General features: G+C 40.0%; 1 protein-coding gene across 3 annotated transcripts in view; it reads right to left on the bottom strand.

Moving 5' to 3' along the window:
* The window catches only part of SLIT3 (slit guidance ligand 3), a 469,203-nt gene that overhangs the window by 222,965 nt on the left and 219,841 nt on the right, over positions 1–26,397 (bottom strand). For all 3 annotated transcript variants that reach the window (XM_032124874.1, XM_032124875.1, XM_032124873.1), the window contains one exon: positions 8,291–8,362. In XM_032124874.1, the coding sequence (XP_031980765.1) occupies positions 8,291–8,362 (72 nt within the window). The remainder of the gene's footprint in view (positions 1–8,290; positions 8,363–26,397) is intronic.

The following is a 26,397-nucleotide window of genomic DNA, read 5'->3' on the forward strand; positions in this document are numbered from 1 at the left end:
ACAATTGGTATTTGTTTGTCCTACTTCTACAAGAAATACTAAAAAATCTGTGGTTTGCCCAAAAATTAAAACTAAAACCAATATATACTGCAGTGGATATCCAGAATACAGAAATCGGGTAAATCAGAACAATGTATAACCTTATTATGGGGGTAGTCAGCTCTGATTAGCTCAGAAAAATGAAAATTTAAAAAATATTAAATGCCGCCAAGCATACATCCACCACTACTAAATATTGGCTTATATACTTCTATTTTATAAGTAGAACACACTTAAGAGAGATTTCAGCTTTTTATTTATCTGACATTTTACTCGGGGGAAAGCAACCTTTACAGTGAGGAAATCTGTTCCTCAGGAGTGATGGTTCAGCTTTTAATAAGTTGTCAGTGACAGATCCCTTGTGGCCAGTTGAGCCCACAACTCCAGACATCCATGAAAACAAACACTTCCTGAAATGCAAGTGGACAAGAGAACAGAGCAGACATCCACTCTACTTAATGCAGATGTTTTTATTTAAAAAATAAAATAAATAAATCAGCGGCGCATTTTCAATCTGTGCAATCAATCTCACTGAAGTACAAGCCATAGTTTAGCACATTCAATGGATTTAAGATCGTTCTGTGCTGCTTCATCCACCTGGTGTTTCATGAGAAAGGGGATTACATAAACCAAAATGTGTTTAAAAAATGCAAGTATGGGCTGATCACACTACCGAATATGGCACAGGTTTAAATACTTCATGAAATGGTTTTGGGGTTACTCAGTATTTATCACGTGTGCTGCAGACTTTGCAGGTTGTTGGTCTGCACATGTCTGTTCCATTGCTCCCTGATGCACATGGGACCATCCCAGGCTGTTGGGGAATAATGCAAGGACGCAGCATTCTCATTAACATCCCTTCTCCTAAAATACAGGAATTTCCTGCAGGTTGGGATCAAACCCTCCAGCTGACCATGTGAACCACAGGATCACAGAATCCTAGAACAGTTTGGGTTAGAAGGGACTAAAGACCGTCTTATTCCACCCTCTGCCATAGGCAGGGAAACCTTCTGCTATCCCAGGTCACTCTAAGCCCTGTCCAACCTGGCCTTGGACACTTCCAGGGTGCCAGGGTCTTACCATTCTCACAGGGAAGAAATATCTTCCTAATATCCAACCTAAACCTGCTCTCTGTGAGTTTAAAGCCATTCCCCATTGTCCTATCATTTCATGCCCTTCTAAAATGTCCCCTGGAGGGCTGACGTAACACTAATGCCAAGCGTTCACAAAAATGCACTATCAAGACTGAAACTGGCTCACTCACTAGCGAGATCACTGCTCAACTGGTATCTCTTAGCATCAGTGCATGTTGCAAAAATCCTATGAAAGTTTCTTCTCAAGAAGGTAATTCTGAGTAATGACGACTACTTACGATGTCAAAAGAGACATGCAAAAGTTTTGGGGTTGTAATGACATTTAAACCCCACAGTATTTCATGACAATTCCAATTAACTGCCAGAGAGCACAGTTATTCAGCACTGCCTCTGTGCATCATATTCTAGAAAAGTGCAGAATTAGCTTTTTATTCCAGACCCCTTGCTCAGCCTCAGCCATCCAGCACAAGACTCTTCTGCAAGGGAAGGGATACAAGGACAGGGCACACACCCTGTGCCCAGGATTCTGTGCTCCCACAGACTGTCAGGAAGGCACTGATGGTAAACACATCGCCTCTCCAATGCAGCACAGAGAGCAAAAAGGCTCTGCCGATTCACTGGAGGCAGAGGAAAAACTGTGATTATGCAGTTTCTGAACTAAGTTTCAAGTTTTCATCCATGCTCCCAGCAGGCTTTCCCTTGGCTGTGTCTGCAGCAGCTATGACATTCCCGATGGAAAGAGAGTGAGCAGGAAGGCACCTCCAGCTGGGACAAACGAAAACGCAATCCCTCCCTACACCTTCCTGCCTGCCCAAAGCCAGTCTGCACAGCATTTAGACTTCCTAACTTTTTTCTCTGATTTTTACTATAAGACAGACAAGAGAAGCTATTTGGAAATGTCAGGGCAGGTAGATTTTAGAGGTTAGTGATTCAGAGCATAATAGAATAGGAAAACAAACCAAGGAGCATTGTACACCCCGTGACCTCCGGCAGGAAAGCAGCAGCTCCCTGGGCAGAACCACGAGGGAGCCCCTGCAGGGCTGGGCCACGACTCTCAAGAGACCAGTGAAGCAACCAGTGTCACCTTTAGTGTCACTTGATGTGCTGGCCCTGTGTGTGTGGCTGAGGATGTCAAGAGAGAAACACTTCTGTCTCACAAAATGTCCTCTGCTGCAACTCAGAGTCTCTCTGTACTCGGCCGGCTCCGCACGTCTCACCTTACCCGTTGTGCGGGGAACATGCGTGTGCATTTCAATCAATCATATCCTTTTAATGAGTTAATTGTGAAATATGCGCTTTTTGCATTTTTTATAAGGGCTAGAACAGATGGCAAAAGCTCAAACTAATGTATTCATAAAATTAACTGACGCTGCAGGTGGTGTTTCTCCATAGAAGGTGGTAAGTTTGTAACTTGTTATTTTAATGTTATAATAATGCTGCATGACAATGAAATTTCTAGGAAAGCAAATGTGATGGCCACAGAGATCTCTCTTGAATTCATTATGGCCACTATCACAATGAAGACCAATTACAGGAGATAGAAAGGAATACACTGTTGGAATACATTGAGTCCAGTGTGAATTTACGGACAAGGAGGAGGAAAATTATTTACAAATTTATACAGTTGAAGTAATGTGATCTTTTTGCCCCCTAAAGAGTGCAAAACGCTTGTCTCAAATGAGATCCCAAATAGCTCTTTCCATGCCTCTGACCTGTTTTGCCAGCTCTTTGTCAAAATAACCTGAAACTTGTTCCATAACAGAAATATATCCTTTCCTTAAACTTTTATGCATTCCTGTTTAAAACATACTGTTCTTTTCATGCACACCATCAAATATAGACACACATTGTTCAGTCCAGTGAGAGATACATAAGCAAATACATAACCCAACATGTGATAATCGATTCTCCTCTAGGCATTTCTTTGCTTTTATTTGAAGCCAACCACTGGCTTCAGAAGGCTTATTCCAGATCTTACACCAAACGAGTGGAAAATCTGGCCAACTGTTTATCTTCCTCCTTTTGTTTTATTTTACTGCAAACTGCAAGAGTAACACTGAATCCTGTACACAAATGTCAAGAAACTACGGCCAAGAATTTCAGAGGGCTCTGGATAATAGCTTCCCTGGAGAACCCAGACTAAAGGAGTTACGTTCTGTAGTGTACCATTTCATTAAGATCTACTGCATATTTATGTATGGCAAATAACTCACAATGCCTTGCTTTCTTCTAGTGAAATGGCTACACACAAATCAACCACTATTTCCTTGGGTTTATTCATTAGTTTAACTTGACAGATATGTTTAATTATTCCTATGGCTGAATGGCAGAAGCTACAAATATACTCTGCAGAGCTGGCTGTGACGGTTAAAAAAAAAATTACATAGGAACATTTTTATATTTTGTGTAGGTGAATGCAAAATACCTCTCAATGTAAAGAGCTAGTTCAGCTTTTTCCAAAACCTGAATGTGCAATCGAGATGTTTAATTTTTGTAAAAGTCACATGGATTGATGCTGATAGTAGATGCATGCAGAAAAAGAAACAGAATCTTCCAGGAAAAGCCATTTAACAAATAAGGAACTGAAACTAATAGGTACCACAATATTTTACAGTACTCACGGAGCTCTGATTTTCCCCACTGCAGAGGTAATTTAACCACTAGGAAAATAAATGTGTACTGAATAGCAGAAGTGTTAAATGTTACATATGTGCTGGTGTATTTCTGTATTTTTAAAAAAATAAATCTAAATGCTTCATTTCTTCTACCACAAGAACCTTTAGGCCTATCAGGGAGGATATTACTCACAATTGCTAAGTGGCCCCACAATGCAGGGAAAGCTGCTTGCAGGCCTAGTGATAGGAGCTATTATCTCAGGTGAGGCTGAGAAGAATTCAGACAGAAATGCAATGAGCCTGTGTTATCAAGACACATGAACATGTTAACTTCTTCTTTTCCCAGTGCTACAGAATCTTACAGCTAAAGCCTATGAGAAATAAAAGGCAGGAGCTGAATATGGATGGAACTGAGTTCCAGTGAATCAAGAACAAGAAACTGCAGCAGCTCCTGACAAAAAAAGCTGTGCCTGTGTCATTCCATGTGGCTCTAGCTCTGAGTGGTGTTTACTCAGGGTGGCTGCTTGGCTCCCCCTCTGCCCTGCTGCTCTGTCATTCTGCCCGCCATCCACACTGCACATGGTCTGATATTCTCCTTTCCTTGGCTGGGAGACATTCGTAGACTCATAGAATGGTTTGGGTTGGAAAGGACCCCAAAGATCATCTTGTTGCACCTCCTGCCACAGGCAGGGACACCTTCTACAAGACCAGGGTGCTCCAAGCCCTGTTCAATCTGGCCTGGAACACCTCCAGGGATGGGGCAGCCACAGCTTCTCTGGGCACCCTGTGCCAGGGCCTCCCCACCCTCACAGGGAGGAATTTCTTCCTAACATCAAGATCTGCATATCCCTGTTCCGGGATCCTGGCTGCCCTCAGTGAGGTGGGCTGGGCAGGCTAATTCAACAGCAACTGCAGGAATGCCTCACCAGAGAAACACTCCCCTGAATGCTGAGATGTGATACAAGCAGGGGAAACGTGCAGAAATGCAAGAAGCAGCTCTATATATATTTATGATTGAAGGCCATGGCTGACAGCGCTGAGTTAGCCCAAAGCTCAATGAGACCCCAACCCATATACTTTAATTCTTGAAACAAATGTGCTTACTTGGGGCTAGATTCCTGCAAGAAACATTTCCTGTTCTCCAAGTAATAAGTAACAGAAATTGAATACAGGTGTGCTCTGCAGGCTGGCCCTCTCTTGCCCTCTCTTGTTCAGCTCTTAAGGGTCGCTGAGCAGAGTTTATGCATCTACTCTACAATATGTTCAAAGTGCCAGTTTTTCCCAAATTCCCAAATAAATTCACTACTGGTAATGGACATTATGTGCTCATGAAACTTTCTAAAAGCTGTATAATTATTTCTACGTTTCAGTTAGAAATAGACTTACTAATTTATTCTTTGTGTGCAGATCCTTTGACTTTTTTGTACTCAAACAGCAGAAAACACTTCATATGAAAATAATTCACACAACTAAATTTCGCCCACTTAGGAGTTTGCAAACCTCCAGTTTCTGCTTTGGCTTTGTCTTGTGCAAAAACACTGGCCTCCCTGACATTTAAAACTCTTCTTTAGCACAGCCCTAATCCAAGCCCATATTCCTGGGCTCACTGTTCTTCTAAGAGAATGATAAAAGATAGAAAGCTTTTACCATTTAAAAAGTAAGACGGGTTGAAAAATATCTTGAAACACTGATTTTTGTAAGGCTTTCTTCCCCCATCATTTTAACAATTTTTTTTTTTTTTTTTTTTAATTTTTTTCCTGTATCCAGCCAGCTCTGCGGCCCTGGTGCTTGGAGAACATCACCAAAGACTCTCTCTGCTTCCCAGATGCAGCAGCACCTTTGCCCTTAAATTCAGGAAGCAGATTTTTTTACATCAGTCTGCTCCAGCTGGACACAACCTGTGACTCTGTGTCCATTACTGCTATGGCCATGCTGAGACAGGGTAGTTCTCACAGGGTTTCCAAATGGCACCCACTGTAATTTATATCGAGCCCTCAGGCTGCGTGTTTCAGAGCTGGTATCCAGAAGGAATTCATGCCCTGGCTTAGTCCATTGCATCAACTCTGCATTTTGTCCTGAGGGAAGCTTTCCAAGCTGCTGTTAAAGACAGCATTAATCTGGAGACTTTCATCTGGTCTAGCATGTGCTGTGTCCCTATTACAATATCTCCAGAGTTATTATTTTTGTCATGACATCAGGACACTTTGGGAAGGACCCAGAAGAATGTGAGGCCATGTTAAAGGTCAAGCCATGAAAACAGAGACCATTTCATGTCAGCCTTTCCCTAAAGAAATTTTAAATATAAATTGGAAAGAGCTGGGGAGTATGGGACAATATGTAGCTTTATTTCTTGTGCCTTAAAATCAACAAAATCCCTCACAAACACACTATAAGGTGGAAGAACACTGAGACAGTACAATAAATCTGCAAAGTGATAACCATAGAAACAGGCACCCCTGCTGCTCTGCCATCAGCACCTTCGTGTCACAGTCACCAGGCAGGTGTTGGCACAGCTCGATGGCACCCCGAAGCAGAGGCTCATTCTCCTGCTCAGGCACCTGAACACCCCTGCTTGCTGGCATGGTCCCTGCTGAGGCTCAGAAGGGAGGGACTTGGCTGCCAAATGTAGGCTGAGAATGGGATCAGCATATTCAAGCTTCCTGCTTAAAGCTTAAAGAGCTTTAAGTATTAACTTGGTTCAGCTTGCATCACACCCTTACAGTTATTGCTGGAGAAATTTAAATGTATTTCCAGCAGCAAGTTGGCTCAAGATTGTGCCATGTTTGTCTCAGCAAGTCACAGGTCACTCATCTGTGTCTGGAAGCAACAGCCACCTGCTCTCATGGACCACCTGGGCACAGGATTCATACATTCCTTATCAAGAAAGAATGTCTAGATATGAGTAAAAAGTCTGCTTCTCCTGCTATTTATCTAAACAATCTGTACTCATGGCTCACAACAGCAATCTGTTAGAGTACCAAGCTTTGTGCTCCTGCTGAGCCAGAGGCTGGGCTGGATGACCACTGTAAACCAGAATTATTTCATGACTCTGTGATAACTTCAGTGCTCACAAAGGACAGAAACTGCAGCACAGGGAAGTACTTCTGACACTGTGTCTTTTACAGCAAAACAATAGATACTGCCTAACTTGACAGACACAATTTTTTGTTAAAGCTTGAAATCCCAACATTTATACAGTTCCTGTAAACACTCCAGCCAGTCATGCCTTGATATCAGTTCATGGAAAGGAGAAAGCCTGGATCCTTCTGCACTAAGAGTGGGTGCATAAATCAAAACACCTGTGTTTGTTGTGACAGCTTGTCAGAGGTGGACTAAACTCTGAATGCAAACTTTGTTATTTGAAATGAAGTCAGACAACTAACAGTGAATTACAGCTGGGAAAGTTACATTTTCTGAAACAAAATACCATCTATTGTTCCTATAGATCACACAATGCAAGTAAAACTCATGATAACTCATGACAAAAGGGAAGGGACCTATCAGGATCATCAAGTCCAACTCCTGGCCCTTCACAGGATGCCTCAGGAATCACATCATGTGCCTGAGAGCATTTCATTGGGGCAAGATCTCATAACAGAGCACAGGTATGTTTCAAGACTGTTTGTTGAAAAGGGCTTCTTTTCAGATCTCCTTTAGCTGTTTCTTCTCCTAAATTTTAAAAAATCCACACCATTTACGCTGCGTTTCCAACATTTAACACAGCGGGTCTCAGTTGTCAGCTACTGGTGTGGTAACACAGTGCCAACTCTACTGGCTCTGAAAAGCTCCTGAGAGTGGCTGCAGGTTGTCCCAGGAAATCCCGACCCTGCCAAGGCAGTGGCTGGTATTTCCTTGTTCAGTTCACCTTGTGCTGACTCCAACAAAGCCAACAGTGCGTTAGTGTGCGGGTGTGCACCAAAATGGGTTTCTGTTATATAACAGGTAAGAGCCTCCAACAGCTCTGGAAATACAGAGCTCAAAGTCTTTACTCGTATTTCAGACTACCTTACAGAAAAAGGCTAGGACAGACTGGCTGCATTAGCACAAAAATTTTCTCTCTTTAAAGACTTTTACAAATTATTTTAATTTTAAATACAAGCTATCAAAGCCTGCACAGTTAACTGCTCACACTTGGGTTTGTTTCATTTTCTGGTATTTGTGCTCACCCACCATGTCTGGGTGCCACATTTTGTCATATTTACTTTCCACATAAGTGATGGGACAGAAAACTGAAACTAAGCGAAACATTTCAATTTCACCCCCAGACCCTACCTGAGTTTTTCCTATGCACATCTTGCCCCAGGACAGTACTGCAGGAAGGGGTGAAGCCTTTGGGAATGTTTTTGTCCTCAGCTCAAAACCTCCCCAGGTGTGTTCACAGGCATGGGGACCAAAGTAGCCTGTGAGGCCTCTGACAAAACCCTGCAGGGCCCTTTGGTGTTGCACAGAGCTGAACACAAGGCACTCAAACTGATAGGAACAGCCAGATGTAACGTGAGGAGAAAGGTTTTCACCACAAATATTAATGAAGTTGTCACTTACAAGTTCTTCACATCAATGATTCCTCGAAAGGCCTTTCTAGGGATTCCTTTTATCTGGTTTTCACTCAGGTCTCTGAATAAGAGAACAGAAAAAAAAAATACATTGTGTTAACAAAGAGAACACATTTCTCAAATCTGCATGAGCTAATGGAACAGCCACGTGCTTGGAAAAGTTGATGCTTCTGGATTTGTTACACCACACGGTGTTCTCAATTTTGTTTCTCTCCTCTAGAGGTCTGTGGAATGAGCTGAAATGACTCTCCAACCAAAACCACCAGAATTCCTGATACAAATGACAGAACTTCAAGAAAACATCACTCAAATGTGATCATGACACTGGCACAATGCCATGATTCTCTGTCAGAGTACCTGCAGCCAAATCGTATGCCTTGGAATTGCAATCCTGTAGTGTAAATAATTTTCTCAGCATGCTTCTGTTTGTTTTCTGACTGCAAAAATACTTGGCTACCCCTGCTCAGATTACAGCTTCTTATTTGAAATTAATATTCAGGAAAAACATGACAATCATTCTCCTGAGAACTTTTTAAATTTACATTGAAAAAATCTTAATCTACTGCATTAAGATCCCACTGCATTGTGTATTAATGGAAAAAAACCTGAATCTTTATCCTTGTTTAAAAACAAACAACAAAAAACCTAAACCAACAGCAATTCAAAAAGTCTTTCTAGTACTTAAAGCACATTCAAAAATGGTTTGATCTGCATTGTGAGTGCAGCGTACATTTTCCTGTTACCCAGCCTGCATTCAGGTGCTTTTCCCCTCGCTGAACTATAAATAGTTCCAGGTTCACAGCCCTCTACCAGTGCAGTGGAGGCAGGAAGGAAGGCATCAGGAATGGGAGGGAAATGGACATGAAACCAGAAAGCTAGCATGTTTTTCGTGCTAAGGAAAAGCAGCATTCACCCTGATTTTCCTGCTGGTGCCCTGTCAGCACAGAGAAGGGAGAGAGGTTTCCGTCTGGTTTAGGGGACAAAGGGTGAGGCAAGAGAGTAATGGAAGAAGAAGAAAGGAAGGCAGACGAGTGGGAAAGAAAAATGCAAGAAATAAGCAAATGGAGGAAAGGGAAAGCACAGTGATGCTAAAAGGACAAATAAAGGAGATCCTGCAGAGAACTGCACAGGGCATCATTTGGGGTGACCGTGTCCCCAAGGCTCTGCCCCGTTTTCAGAACGAAACTCTGGCTCTCTAACGATGATTAGGAGGGACTGGCAGCCTTCTGTACTCACCCCCAGACACCCTTTTCTGTAAGTACATTTAGTGTTCAGCAAGCTCCTTTCTGGCCTCCACCAAATTGGTTTTATCAAATGAGAGGCCAGAAATCAGAGCCTGTCACAAAAGCCCACATTGACATTGCGGGTCAAGACGTGTCACGCTGGGCTTTCTTCTGCTTTCCATCAGGCAGATAAGGAAAAAAGGGGACTATGTCCTTGTCATGAGACTAATTCAATTTATACCAGTCATGCAGTCTACACCAAATTCTCAAAGTAGCCACAATTGTCCATTCAGACGATCACAAACAAAAATGTGCTGCTGGATACAAGTCTCTTTTTCAAGTCAGATTAAAATTCTTTGTGACCTTCACAATTTGTTTAACACTGATCCACACTCTGACCCCTCCTTCACCTCCCCTTTATTTTGCCAGCAACAAAATATTAGTTCTTTAAAGACAGACCTTCAACCCAGACAAATGATCAGGCAACCCAGACAGAGGAGAGAGAAAGTAAAGGGTATTTCAGACCCAGAAGGAGGAAGTCTTAAGCTGTCACTTTAGTGTGACAGTGAGGCACAGCAGAGCTATGGTAAAAGTGTGACAAAATGGCTTAGCAAGGCAAAAATTAAGGAAGACACATGCAAAGCAGAACAAAAAGGGCTTGAAAAAGTAGAATTGTGTGGTCGAATAAAACCACACTAAATCCACCATCTCAAGTTGCATTTGTCAGGCATTTTATTGTGTATTTCAAATCATGTGTAAAAGTAAAACTCGTTTTCAAGTGGTATTTCATAACAAGGGCTAATTTATATATTTGATCTCTGCTTTGTCTTTATGCTCAACTCTTAACCTGCAGCCAGGCAAAACCAGGAGACAGTAGGAAGTTCATCTGTTTTCTATGAAAATCTTCTTGTAAAGTGCATTATTTTTATTTTCTATTAGGCACTCTCCTCTAGCTAACAATACTGCCTTTTTCCATCTCCTGGATCATGGACTGATTCCATAAATCTCTCTAGTGGGCTGAAGAACTGACAGCCTGCATGGCATTAGTGACACAGCATGGAAGAAAATTGACCAACATTTCTTTTCCTCTAACTGCCTTCTCACAATTATAATCATCCTGTTTTGAGATGGTCAGGAAGAGCGTTTCTCTCTTCTCCCTGACATTGTGCCAAACTTTTTTTAAGCATCTTTTATAAGCAAGCAAACCTCAACCAGGCTCGGCCTGTGCACTTCACAAAATTTGCTCTGAGGGAGCAGAAGTCTGTAACAAGAAACTTGTCTACTCAGTTTATCTTGAAGTGCCAGCTTTTTATTCCCTACTTCTCATTGCAGACATAACGGGAAGCTTACAGCAATAGTATGTAAAATAAACATTAGTTATTAATAGTAACTGGAGAAAACCAGATAAATTAATGTGAGGCGAAAACAAAACCCTTAAAAGGACACAGAAAAATACTGCAGTATTCAAGAAAAAATAAACACCAAATCCGAAAAAAAAGGTGATGATTACCAATAGATTTCCTATTTCTTAGACAGAAGTTTCAAGCTACCTATTTCTGTAATGGAAGGCAAATCCAATGCCTGGGTGCATGATGTATCCTTAATAGGAAATCTGAAAAATTCCAGACTTAGGGAATAATAGACTTCCAAAAGTCCTCACCCTGAGAGGCATTGTTAGAGAGCTGAAATCACTAGACCTGAGGACAAACTAGAATGTGCAGTACCCTCTTTGCAAGAGTTCCTCTGTGGAGAAAGCACCCAACACAACCAAAACACGCTCATCTGCATCCTGATCAAACAGACGTGTTGAGCTAAGCAAACGTTTCTAGATTAAATTATCCTTCCTGTTTTGATAAATACAGGCTGTGTGCAGTTTCACCTGGCACACAGCCTTGCAGCAGTGCACAGAGCACATCCACCCTGCAGCCGGCCCCAGCTCAGTGCAGTGCAGTGAGCCCTGGCTCCTTCCCACAGGTCCTGTCTGATGGGAACAGCCTGGACAGGCAGCAGATCACAGAGGACCTTGAGCAGAACAGCACAATGCTCAACCAACAGCTTCCACAGCAAACAACCCCCAAAGGAAACAGCATCCTCATTTCTGAGCTGGGGGAGCCACAGAGGTGTTAAAGAACTCGGAATGCCACTTTGCACAGGGGAGAGAGGCAGGAGCTGACAGAACCCAGCAGCTGTGGCTCACATGCCCTCACAGCACGGCACACTGCTGTCAGTCCAACCCAGACTCCAGCAAGAGTTGGCACAAGCCAATACCTTTCTTAGTTTTTATTTTAATTTAGCTAAAATGCTTTGGACACAGATGAACTCCCTCTGCAAGTCTAATATTGTTTTCCTGATCTTCAAATGTGAATTGCAAGTGCCTTACTGATAAAAGGATTGGAAAGGGAAAAAACCCCATCCAAAAGTGCTGACGTTTCCTAAGTGCCTCTGCAGTCTTTGCCGTAGTGCTGGTTTTGGCTTTCTGCTTTAACGCTGCCTATTGCATCCTAAGTGGAAATTCAGCTATCTAACAGAGCAATAGAATACATTAAGACTTTTTCTTTTATTATTTTGCCAGTAAGAGAACATAAATCACTTAATTGGAACACAGACCCTACGAGCATCCATAGAATGAATCTTCATTTAAACTACAGATCTAAAACATTAGAACAACTGGTTAAATACAACTTGCAAAGTTACAAAGGTACTGAAAATAACATATATTATATGAAAACCAAAAAATCAGCAGTGATGGCATTATGCTTAGGATTTCTCCCTTTTCAAATACAAACAAAAAAACCCCCACCCTTTGAGGATTTACCAGTTATTTTCCAGACCTTTTTTAACACACGGATTTTCAAATTTAAAAAGATTGTTTTTACACAACTGCCTGAATAACAGCTTGGTTAAGAAGTATTTAACATGGTTGAACACTAATCTTTAATTATTTCTCCCACTCAAATGGGCATGAGAGATCACCATGCAGTGTTATCCAATAAAGAACTCGGCTTGCCTTTAATGTCTAAAGAGTTTAATACAAAGACTTAAAGAACGAGTCACCCAGAGGAAATTCTTCACAGCCAAACATGTATTTTGCCCAGTATGTTATTCTATGCTGATTCCATAATAAAACTGCAAACTCACAGAGTTAACCATTAACACGTGGAAACAATGGTTTAGCCAAAATGAAGGAAAAATGCAGCCTAACAAACCTGATTCCTTTCTTCAGGAGCCTTTCAGCTTATCCACAGTTCAATTGCTTCCTGGAATAAGTCAGGGGGGTTCACACACAGCTCTCTGTAGCAGCTGATACAAAACCATAAGACCAACACTGGTTCCTTTGACTGGATAGGGGACTTGAGAGAGCAAAATAAGATTGTTTCCTATCCCCTCTTCTTGCCACAATAATACTGGAAAGTTAATGTTCACCTGCTTTGCAAAATAAAACTAATGAAAGGTGTGACTCCTGATTTTAAGAAAGTGCCAGCTGCCACATCAGTGTCAAGAAATTAGCACAATGCCCACCAGCTTTGCTCTGGCTACAGAATGTGCAGCTGAGAGAAATGAGAATTAGTTCATCCCTGCTGGTAGCTTGTTTACATTCTTTTACAAATTAGGATTTCTGGGTTTAAAACATTTCAGTCCAAAACATTTCAGTCCAAAGCACTGATCAAAATTAAATGAAATAAAATGTTCCTGAGGTTTTGTGCATTTCAATGTTTAGTGACTATTCTTCAATCTAACTTTTCTATACAACTGGACTAAAACCAGACTGAGCTACCCCACTAAAGGTCACATACTTAACACAATCCGGTCACTGCAATTTGTCTCATTAGAATTAGTTTTAATTTGTACAACATGTTACATATAAACTCTATCCTACAATGTTTTACTGAATTAAGTAACACAATTAAGGAGTTAAAGAGTAACAGATGGGGAAAATTAGAGACTATAATCCAAAGATAATAAGTATCTCTAAGTAACATGTAATAAAAGATAAGCAAGTGAGCAATGATACAAGTCAGCTTTTTCATAGAACAGAAGTTAAGGGAAGATAACTCCAACAGTCAGAGAAGAGACAGGGCGAGGGGACCAGTGCTATCTAGAGGAAGAGTCTGCAAGAGAAAAAGAGGTAGAAAGACCAAAGAAATCCATAGAGAAAAAAAAAGTTTACTCAACTGTATCTGTAACAATTCCAGCACATAACATTGTGCAGACATGATGTCTTTTTCTTTTAACTAAAGGCTTGACATCCCCAAGGAAGTTTTTTGTCTCACAGAGTTTCTGTTACAATCCACAACAACTTTCAATGCCTCAAACCGTGTTTAAAACCTCAAGCATGGCAAAACCCATCACCACACCAGCAGCAGAGTGGCTGCAGCTCAGATGCCCTTCAATTGCTGCAATTCCTTCGTGCCCATGTCCCAGTGATGGGAGCAGTGGCACAGTTCAGCTGCTCCCAGAGCAGTGCAGGAGGATGCTGGCCTGGCTCCAGGAGCCTGTGCTTCCAGAGGCTGAGCCAAGCGCGTGAGGACCCTGCCCGAGGGGTGTGAGAAATGGATGTGAGTCACTTGCACAGGAAATGTGTCTGGAGGTACAAACACCAGCACACACAAGCTCAAGGATGCAGATGTAGAGAAATCAGATCAAACCAGACTCTGCAAGTATGTCCCACCATGTTATTTAAAATGCCTTCGTATCACATGAAGCTAGCATTCTGTTTGCAGCAAGGAATAAAAGAAGGATTTTTCCTGCTCTGCCAAAATCATGTGGCAGCTTTTTAATTTTTTTTTTTAATTAAAACTAATATTTAGCATTTTCAACAACTAAGTATTATTCTTACCTAGGATCTATTGTCCTAGTATTTCCAAAACTGCTCAGTATTAGAGTTTTTCCTGTTCTACAGACAGATTAAAAAATAACTGAATCAACTGTTAAAGACAATTCAGGAACTTTGAGCCTTGTAAATATGCAAGATAAATTCAAGATATTTATCATCTTCCAGCTGGGAAATGCATTGCCCAAATCAGCTCCCTCCAACAGTAATTAGAACAAGCTGTGGCAAGTCTGACACTCTCATCATCACCTGTGTCCTCAGGAGGGCCTCGGTGCAGGAATGGCTTCTCCCTCTCAGCAGGGTCAGTGTAAAAATGGTATTTACTGTAAAGCAGCACTTGTAGCCCTCTATCTAAAGGAAAAATGGGAAAGTGTTGTTGCTGATGGGCTACAAGGCAAGAGCTTAACAACAGCAGTGTTGTAAAGCATTACTCTGTGGAAACTTGGCATCGCTGCTGATTTTCTAAAAGGAAAAAAATTCCTTCCTCCTACTACTGCACTAAAAGTAAAGATGGTGACAAGCATCTGAGTTCTGCAAAGCAAGAGCAGGTCCTGCAGATGTTGTGCACCCTGAACAAGGTGACTGTGTTTTTACTAAATACAATACAGCTGGCTCCCAATTCATGCTCTGGGAGGCTGTAGGGGAAACTCCGGTTTGGTTTTGTTTTGTTTGTTTTGAGGAGGGAATTTAGCTCAAAAATTCCAATTAAACCAGTCCTCACTGCTTTCACACAGTCACGCACTGCTGCACAAGCACTACTGCTAAGCCTCCAGAAGATAAACACCACGATTTCTCTGTTGATCCAGTTGTACTGTGAAGTGATAGATGTTAACTCTGTACTTCTATATTTCAGCACTTACCCAAAGCCCCACATAGCCTAATTAACCCCAGTCACACGCACCTTCATTCTGGAGAACAGGACACTGAGCAGAGCTGGAGCTTAAAGATTTGGGAGGGGTGTTCACTAAGGAATCAAGGAGGAAAAAGATCTCAGCAGAAGATGATCATGTTATCATCATCTTCCACCTTCTCCAAGGACAATTTAAAACCATCTGTTAATAAAGATCCTTCAAGGGATCCAACCTACATGGACTTGTGCAGTTTCATGACTTCTGTCCTGACACAACCACAGGGAATCACACAGCACATGCTGAAGTCTTTTTAAATGTTTAAAAGAACATTTGTGATTACTTAATTCTTCATTAGAGGTTTTTTTAAATTCTTGGTTGCTTAAAAATACAAAACAAAATTTAAAACCCCAAACCTTACCTTGTTTCACTGAGACACAGCACAACATTTGTCTGTTGATGCACCCAACAAAAACAGAAAAAAATTAAATTGATCAGAATATCTCTAAGAAGATTAGTAAATATTTTTGTATAATTTTAAATGAACTGTAAAACTAATCTGTGCCAATGTCCAATAAAAGGCAACATTTGTCTTTATGACTTTTACAGGTTTCCCTCCTCCTGCCATTTCCAAAATGCCAAGAAAATAGTGATCAGACAGCATTTAGGAGACTCTTATTTTAAAACCACCCATCTTGAGACTAATCGTGAGCTTTCATTTTAGAAAGCAGCATCTGTTTTGTCTTTTGGAATACACACAAAAGTAAAATCTTTCCTCAAAGTCTTTACACTCAAATTTGGATATGTCAGGGAGCAGGAACTGGAAAGTAGCATTCAGCGGACTCAGAGGAAACCCTTGAAGAGAAGCAGCCCACTAAAACAGGATAGGGCTCCTGACTAATAAATGACAATAAGATGTCTTTGTTAGTAGTATCAAATGTAGGGTTTTAGTGCTTTAGAAAATGGCATCAATATAATTAATCCTTCCTTTTGATTAGGGGACAAAGGCACACAATGAGAGGCAGTGTGTGACCAGAGCAAGGTGCTCTAGCAGAGTGCGGGAAGGGACAAAAAAACCCCTTCCCAGCCAGTCCCAGAGATCAGGAATTCCACTTGATGCAATTTATCCAGCGAGCCTTCCCGCATGTGGGGAGAGTGTTCTGCCAGCAGAGACACAGCGAGCACAGCTCTGACACTGCACTTGAGACAGATTCATTTTGATAGAAAAACCTTTTCTCTGGAATTCTCCAGCACCACTGAACCTCTGGATCGCTGACAAAACAAAGGCTCCCAGGCTGATGATGCTCCCACACAAGTCCAACTCCTCCAACTGCACTGCAAGTGAGATTACAACAGAGGTACTCGTGATTTAGTAGGGACATCACACACCTCAGAGAGGCAGGAGTGAAGCACTGACATCAGTGAAAGGAAATTATTCTCACCCTCATTTTCTATTTTTGTAAATATCTTCCTGCTGCTAAAGCAATGTGAATTCAAAAGCTCTCTCACTAATGTTATTAATGTTAATACTTTCTAAAATAGAAATGCAGCTATATGGAGGTACCTTTATTTTAAGCTAATTTTAAAAAGCACTCGTTTTATACTGTTGACCTGTTTTGTGGTTTATACTTTTGTCTGTTGAGCTCTACTGGAAAGAAATCCTATGTATTTGCAAATTCTAAATATCAGTAGGCAATATCACCCTCCTCTGATCTCCCCAGAGAGAAAGGAGCCTCCACAGTCCTGCCTGACCACTAAGCAAAAAGATATTTGCAGTTTATTTGTTATATATTTTTTAATTATGATGAGTTTTTATTTTAGGAGATAAACATGTGAAATCATAAAGTATAAAACATGTATTGTCTTTGAATAACTGATCAACATCTGGAGCAAGACTCTTTTGACTGATCTGTCTTAACCTAACTCTGCCTTTGTTAATGATGAGTATTTTTTTACTTAAGAATTTTTTGCACTTTACTGATATATTAAAAAAAAATACATCCCCTGCCAGTTAATAATTTTGTGTACCTAATCACCACATTGTAGAATGAAAACAGTAATCATAATAGTATTTATTTAATTCAGGCTGTGATCCTGTACTTTAGCTAAGAAAACAAGATTTTTTCCTAGGATTAAGTAGCAATTACATGTGTAAAGGTCTAGGTTTTATTTTTTACAAACTTCTTCTGAAAGAGGCCAATTATATAATTTGTTTGTATGATCACTGCAGACATTCCTGTGGCTATACAACAAGTAGTAAAAATGAGAGAGAATCCATGGATAGTAAAACCAACTACAGTGACTTTCCATTTATTCCACTGAGGTATAAATGAGTTGCAAAGTATTTTAATGCACTGCAGTGAGAAAAACAACATTCTGTTTATAGCTCAGGCCCTGTTATCAGAGGGTCTTTATTTTGTTCTGCGGTAAAACGTGCACCTGTGCAAGAGGGGCACACTGGTACTTGAGCTGTAATCGAAGTTTTAAAAATAAATTATAATATTGGACCAGCAATATCCATTGCACTGATATCCAGGAGACTGCAGGAAAAGCTAGTGAAGCCCTAGACAAAGGACAGAGGAACTCCATGCACTTTTCCCTTCTTTCTTTTATAATATTTTAGCTTCTCTTTTTCTTCCACAGCTTCACCTTTATGTATCTTCCCTGATAGGGATCGTTTAGTCCCAAGAGTCCCAGGGAAACGCTGCAGATGTAAGAAGATACACTTCAGACTGGTTTGTAGCCATAACTCATTTTTCTCTGTGGATGTGACATCTAGATTTATTAGACCAAGATGTAAAACCACAAAGTGGTTCACTCTAGTAGGGATGTTCATGCAAGATGAAAGTGTTTAAGCAATAGCAGCTCTCCGTTTTACGGGAGAATCCACAAACCCAGCAGCTATTCAGAGACTCCAGAGCAGGTCACCCTGCCCTCTACAGCTGCATGACACCCTTACAAACCTCATTCTCCTACTTTATCCACACCAAAAAAATATTCACTAGAACAGAACCAAATAATTTCTTCTTTTTCAATGACTATTCATATAGATAAAACAACTTCGAGGATCCCACTCCACGCATAGGAAGTTTAGCATTCAATAATGCTCTGCTTTAGAAAAAGGCATTTAAATAGAATGTACATGTTTTAAGTAGAGAAAATAAAACTAAAGTATACTAGTAGAATAAACAGGCTAACGTGATACAATCTAAACCAAAATTAGCTTTCAGCTAAAGGGCACATAAAATGGTGAATTCTTCCAAAAGAGAAGTTAAACTTGCAATCATTCTGCTTAGCTTACTGAGGGTTTTATTTGAATGTTTCAGTAAATCAACAACCAAGGACCTAAATCTTTATTGAAAACTCAGCTAAAATTGAGACAATTCAGAAGAATTTACAGTGTTCCTAGGACTTCACTGCAACTTACAAACCAGCCTGGCCTGAACAAGTTACAAGCTGAATTAAGTCCCTTGAATCCACCCAAACACTGTATAACGAAACCCTCCAGATTCTGCTTTGAAAACAGACTCATTTTTTTATCCTCAAACACCCAGAAATACTCATAGGGAGACTTGGGGGTGCTTGAATGGTTTACAGCAACTCTCAAGGATGCTTGTGGCATTTTTGGAGCTTTATTCCCGAAGATGACGAGGGAACAAGGGCACTCCTCTGATTCATCAGCAGGTGCCTCGTTCCAGAGATCCACATGAGCATTCCTTTGCATAAAGCCACTTCCAGAAATGAACTCAGCTTTGCTCTGACTCCCTGTCAAGCATCTTGCTGAATTTCAGATTGACAGTGTCAGCTCACAAAATTGAATTAAATGTGAAAGAACTGACCAGGGAGAGGGAGGAGCGGCTCCTGCACAACAGGCTCCAGGGGAAGCAACGCGATGTCTCCACACATTGCTGTTTCATTGTTGGAGTACTCTCAAATCAAAGAACATCAAATTCCAGAGTGATTTGATTTCGTCACTGCTGGGAATGATGATGACTTTCTCCAAAGTCCACTACAGTTATGTGAGTCTCCAGGAGAAAATATGCCCGACAGTAAAACTTGACTTATTACCCCAGAAGTTTTTTCAATTTATGACACCTCCTTAGCAAGCTTTTGAAAAAACAATTAGCTAGAGGGGCATCATGTTTCATATGACAAAAATAGTCTTATCTTATCAAAAAAGGAAATTTAACTTCATTATAAGACTTAGAAAGTTTACATCCTGATATTATTCACATCATTACTTCCAGATGTCATGCAGAAAACCAACAATCAGGAGACACAAACTACGAGTCAGCCAAAAAATATACAAGAATTTCTGCATCCCAGTTCCATACACAAAGGTTTTTGTTTGGTTCCAGAAAGGAATTCATTGTGGAACCTGTTTTTATCCCAGCTCAGATGCAATCACTCTTCCTTTCTTTGAACTTTACATTTGTGGAAAGACAACTCTAAATACCAGGGAACTGTGGCTAACACAGAAAGTGGTTTTTTATCCAAACCTATCCCACCCTGTTACATTTATACAATTACGATATAGATTATATACAACTATAACACATATGGTTCCAATGCTCTTTCTAGCTTGCAATCTTTGTTCAGTCTTTCTGAATCATAGAATGATGAAAAAGAAAAAAGGCAAAACAAATACTAAATGTTAGGGTTGGGATGCATTACCAACACTTAACCAAAGACAATAATGGAACAGAAGTAGTTTTACATATATTAAATATTTTCAACTTTTACCAGATGTAACCTACATGTGCTTTGGTTAGTAATATTAAATAAGAGCCTAAGTTTATTTCTTTGTGTCTGAAGTATTTTTGAAGTATTAAACACACCATATATGTGTCTTCTTCAGAAGGTTCTACATTATTACAAAAGTAGAATCTAAACCAAGTATTTTCAGTAAATGCTGAACTGGAAGACAATTCACTCTAAGACAGAAGAGATTATTCCTTCAGCTTTTCCCTAGTGCCTGGTAATTAGAAGCATTTTAACCAGGTCAAAATCACACATCACAGAACAGTGTCAATGTTCTCTTCCTGCAATAGCTCAGAAGTACTACTGATTATTTTAATAAATTCTGTACAGAATTCCACATGCTACCTCCCTGTGGCTTTACATGCTGGTTTTGTCACTTCCCATGGCAGAGAATGTCTGTCATAGAGAAGTCAGCAAAGAATCATCTCGCTGAATCTCCCCCTCAGCTCCTGACCCCTGGTTATGGTCATGGGATGCTCAGCAGTAACTGCAGGCTCAGCAAGGACCAGAGTCCAGCCCACACATCAGAGACTTTAAAGAGGAGAGAAGGCCCAAATGAGCATGTTCTAATTCCCTCAGCTGCAACTCAGCTCCTTTAAACCAACCCTGAGAGGTGTGAGAGTGGAGCAGGAAGGAGCCCCGTGCCCATGAGTGAAGCAGGAATGCAGGAACTGAGGGCTCTGGCACACAACCACTGCCTCTGGACCAGAGGTATCAGTGTTTTAGCAATGTCATAGTGCCCCTGGCTAAAGAGATGGAAGCATATTTACACAGAACAAGTTCTAAACTGACTGAATAAACTATTAATAACGAATTAAGATTTTTTTGGCCTTTCAAGCATCTTCTTTGGTTATCAAAGTGAGGCATTTATTAAAGCCACAGGATTAAACCCCACATTTTTCACTTTATTGTACTGAAGCTTTAAAATGTAGATAAAAGGTAGGATGAAGTGGAATCCGTGGATTGCAACAGTACCTGAGGGACCTTGCTTCCTTCAAAGGCATGTTATAGAAACAGCACCAGTGCCACAGGGACAGCAGAGTTTGCTTATCAGAGCACAGTAGGGACATGAATCTGTGACTGAGACTTGTGAATGCATTTCTAACAGGGGAAGGTTTCCATGGTGGTCAAAAGTCACCCACTCATGTAGAAATCTCTCCCCCAGCTCTCTCTATGGGGGCAGAGCCTGTGGGGATGGCTGCTGGAAAAGGCTGAAGGACAGTTGTGCTTTGGGCTGAAACATGCAATGCACCAGAACTAGACACACTCATGAGTGGCCAACCCACTTTAAAGGTAGTTTTAAAAATGTCTTTGTAAGGCACCTATGACTCTTCACCACCACTGATAAACCCTAGCACAGCGAGTTTCTCACACATGCTCCTTCTCTGGCAATGCTGGAATAGTTCAGGCAACTGGGAAAACACCCACTTGACTGTGTTCAGTCCTAAACCAGAAGAAAGGATTTCTGATGTGTCTGTAGGAATGAAGTCACAGAAGCCAGACAGATCCAAGGCTTTTCTGTTTGCTGCTTTTTCTCTAACTTGATAAACAAATCCTGCCCAGGATGCTTGGGAGCTTCCTGCCCTGGGGGTTTCTGTCCATCCAAGACGCCAACACTGCAAGCATCTTCGCTAAGGTAGCATAAAATTTCAGAGCACACAGTTAATGTTCAAATGGCAGAGTATATTGATTCTCTGCCCATCCCCTAGTATCTTAAGTTTACCCAGAAGACTATTTTATTTAATTAACTCGATGCTTTATTAATATAAATATTCCACTATTGATCATAAGAGAAGCTGACGCATGTTTGAGTCAGACATACATCAGATCCATTTAATGGAGCTCCACTTAGAAGAGTAGTTGGCTCTAAATCAAGGTAAATGGCAGCAAGTGCTCCTTTGGGATGACAGGGCTTAGCTGAATCTATAACATTTTTACAGAGCTAGTTTTCTTAAAAGCAGAAAACGTATGGAAATTAGATATGAAAATGGTCTCTCCTTGCACATATCAATTAAGCATGTCAATACCTTAATTAAATTGCTCAACTTAATGAGATTTATACCAATGAATATGTTTTATAGTTGTAATAGCTTTTTTGGCTACTGTTCAAGATGTCAAATAAATTGTGAAAAGAGGATTAAAAAAAGTAGTAATTGACATTCTGAACTGAAGCCAGTATTTTTTCTCCTCATTTTTTCCCTTCATTCATGTGATTTTGGAGAACGTATAAATAAAGTAATGAACCCTGTAATAGCTTTGCTTTTAAAAATGTCTTTATTTTCCAGTTCTAATCCTTCTTATCAAGTTCTCTAAGTAGCACACCATTTGAATTAAGAAGCACTTCAACCTAAATGATTATAGGGCTTTTTCCCCTTTGAGGCTCACTACAATGTCTTTTCTCCCAGCAAAACAAAGGAAAACTTTTCTCTCCAGACATGCAGTTACTACAAAGACTTCTCTGTCAGACTAGGGCAGCACAAATGCCTCAAAGAACAAGGATCTTACACCACAAGCAATGGGGACTTCTACTCCCATCCTGGACTGGTTCCAATTTTGTATCCACCATCTCTTGGATTAAAAAAAAAAAAAAGTACTGGATGCTGCATTTCCTGGCATAATTCCTGGCTCCATCCTAAATGTACTCTGCAACCTTGACAAAGCCATCAGCTGTGCCAGTGACTCAGTTCTACAGTAAATGAGCTGGACTTTGGTGAGTCTCGTGGGTCCCTTCCAGCTCAGGATATTCTAAGACAAGGAAAACGTGCCTTGACAGGCGAGAAATGCCTGAGTTTCATGTAAAAATGAGCGCACCTTCTCAAGTGAGAAGTGTTGCAATAGTGCCTTCCCTGCAATTGCTACAGACACCCCAGCAGGACTGCAGGGGACCAGACAACACAAAGCTCCTTTTCTCTGCCAAAAACAAACTAAGGAGAAAGTTCTGTTCACATGTGATTCAGTCATTGCCTGATCTAAATACAGAAAATAAAGAAAGACTGAAGATAACAAAAACCATCCCAGGGGAGCTTCAAGTACAAAACCCCTAAGTAAAATGAGCATTTATTATTCCTTCATCTTTCCTCTCAGCTGAACAATCTATTAAATTTTATTAGAAAAATAATATCCAGCTCAAGCCTTTGCATAATTTAAATTTTGGGTTCCTGTATTTTATATTCAAGCGACGAGATTTTGGCTGTAAACGCTTTAAGAAAGTATTTACTTTAGTTATTCTATGAACTGCACTGGGTTTTGTAAAAACTCTTACTAAGCTGCAATTAAAACCAAATATAACTTGACAGTGGTTGTTCAGAACCAAGAAATGGAGCAGCTATATGCTTTTTCATGTCAACCAATGTCTTATTTCTGGTCAGTTAGCGACAAACACTGTGCTTTGACTTTATTTCTTATCCTTATTAAATGTTTTCTCTGTAAAGCCAACCTAATTTTTCTCCTTTATCAAAACATTAAATCGATTTCTTTAGCTGAATTCCATGCCAGCATCTGTGACAGTGAAGGATAAACTCCTTGATATAAAGGAGTTTGTTAGGTTAAAGAAAAAAATCTTAAGAACAAGGACTGAAATGTCAGGAAAGAAGAGGAGGAATAATTTGTACAAGCCTCATCTTACCTCTCTCCATCATTTTTACCAATATCTAAGACCTGAACTGATTTTTCAGTTAGCACAAGGAGAATTTGCTGTATTTATATACCAATGATTTTCATGTACTGAAGTGCCCTTATTTAAATAAAATAGAAAATAATTTCCGATTTGGTTTCTTGAGAAAACTCACTGTTTTCTCCACACAGGTGAGCTACAACAGATTGCTTTCTGCTGGAATGGCATCATTTCATTCAGAGTGTTTGGTTATATCCTGAAAATTCCAGCTGACCGCTTCAGTGGAGATTTCCATCCCTCTACTTCAGCAGTGGGTAGGTATGGCTAAAGAAATACCAAACACTAATTCACTATACATTTCTAAATTTATAACAAATAAACTACATCTCAGGAAAAAATTACCCATTCCAGCCAGCTGATGGGCTAAATAAGATGTTATAAACCAAAAAAGTAAAATCTTTCCCACTTGGATTGTCTGCTGTGACCTCTCCACAAGCAGAGTCTCTTCACTCCAGAGAGCATGGATGCAGACAGTGTTCTTTTCTCAGCATTCAGAATTGCCTTTTTTCCTCTTTTTTTCTGCACTGATGACATTAAACTGGTTTGTTACCTCATGGTACATTCTCAGAATATCTCCCCTTTTTCTTCTATGCCTAAATTTCATTCTCATGGTCATGTGTGAATTTGCAGATGCAAGGGTAATATTTTTAATTTAAATAAAAACTATTAAACTTTTACTTTTGACATCATGTAAGACTAAATATTTTATATAAAAAATGGCTGACAGGTGTGACATCTCAATACATCACTATTAGAGACAGCAGTATCTACATGATATCTTTAAATCTTTGTTTTCCTAGGGAATGTCAGAATCCATGAAGCGAAGAAGAAGTATAACAAATTGCTGGGTTATATGTAATTTCTTAACAGGCATTTATTTCCCAAGTTTTTCACCCACTAAAAATGAAAAGCAGCATGAGTTTCAGCTCAAGCAATACTGCAAAGCAAAGCTGAACCCCTTACAACTGCTTAAGTGTTCCACATTTATGAATAACGGGAGGATTTGATCAGTTAAGGAGAATAAACTTAACTTTTCTTCTTAATACTTGCTCTAAATCAGGTACACAACTTTGTTATAAAGTGTGCTGTGGTGTTCCTGGATATGGATGCACAGAGAGGTACATGGATTTAAAGAAAAGAAAAGCATCTAATCAAAAGATTTTATGCAGAACTGAGCCATCAGTCATCCTTAACAGGGAAGTGGTAGTAGGCTATTTAAATGTTTGATTATAGCTAATCACTTGAGAAAAAGATTGTTTTTTCCTCAATGTTAATGAGACTGAAGTTTTGGGTAGCTGACTCCAAATCACAGAAACTACAGAATCAAAGCTGGAACACCCTAATGAGCAGATTTTCTCATTACTGAAGAAGTTGCTCAGAATTTTTTAAATTAACTTTTTAATAAAAAAATAAGTTACGGGATTCTTTTAGCAATTCAAATGGAAACATGAAACCTGGCTCCTTGGATGCTCTCATATTTTAAGTAGTATCTCAAAGGCAGTATTCTCTGAGAATGACAAGCTGCAGAAAACCCAGCTTTGCTGTAGCACCACAATTACAATGTCCTGCAAAAGTGTCAGAAAATATTTTCCAAATATTCTCCAAACTTCTGGTGCTTCACAGTACTCTAACTTGCAATTGCAAGTTTGTTTTTTTTTTTTTTAGAAAGGACCAAATTAATCCACCTCTATTAAAACATATCTTCCAAAAGAAAATGATGCTGCACTCATAAGTGCCTCCCTGGGTGTCCCTGGGCTCCTGGAGCACCACTGCTCACGCCACTCCCCAGCTGCTGCAGTGAACTTCAACTTAGGACCTCAAAATGGAACACTTCAACTTTATAAACAGAAAACACTGTTAATTTACTTTAAACCAAGGCTTGCAACACACTCCAAAAGAAAGAACTGTTCTTCAAATAGAACAGAACTACTGCTTTAATTAATTGTTGCTTTGAGTTTTAGAAGATGAAGAGGTACTTTTCACTTAAATGTCAAATTATTAATAAAAACATACATGTCAAGAGCAAATAATTAGAGAATATCTATCTTGTGAATATATTTATATTTAAGAGTAAAGATGTTTCTTCAAATCTAAGTATGCAATTTTGCAGAAAATAAAGTCACAGTAATAAACCAGTTTTTAGCGTGTCATGATAAAACATTCACTTAAGTACTGTTCTGTAGGTTAAAAGAGAAAATGTGTTCCAAATATTGTCTAAAACTAAGAAAATATTTTTAATGTGAAACTAATACTAAATATTTTATTTTTAATGAAATCAGCTGAGATTAAGATGGCCAAGGATGCATGCAGCCAGTGTCTCTTGGCTAAGGGATTGACTTAACATTTGGTAATACTAAAAGGAAGCAGAGTACCCAGTGTGCTCCACCTTCCTGGAGGGTTTGGTCAGACAAAAAGTCAGAGTTTCTCTGTGTGTAACACGGTAGCAACTCTGGCCTACCTGTGCCCAAGTGAATCCACTCTGCCTGACGTCCCAACACCAGCACAGCACAGCTAAACCTTGGATAGCATTTCTTATTTTCCACTTCAAATGGGAACTTTCAGCACTTGATCCTGAGTCAGAAGTGCAAGCCCAGAAGTACCTACCCAGCTTGCACTAGAGCATTATATATATGGGGACCTTAAAGTTCAATTTTTTTTTTCAACATGCATTAAAGAAATTACAAAATATTAGACAGATACATTAAGTGGTTGGTTACCAGAGTGCTCTTTTTCAGAAACTTGTTTATCAGCAGAAAAGGG

This window comes from Corvus moneduloides, chromosome 15 (assembly GCF_009650955.1).
Source record: "Corvus moneduloides isolate bCorMon1 chromosome 15, bCorMon1.pri, whole genome shotgun sequence".
In the NCBI taxonomy this organism is placed as follows: domain Eukaryota; kingdom Metazoa; phylum Chordata; class Aves; order Passeriformes; family Corvidae; genus Corvus; species Corvus moneduloides.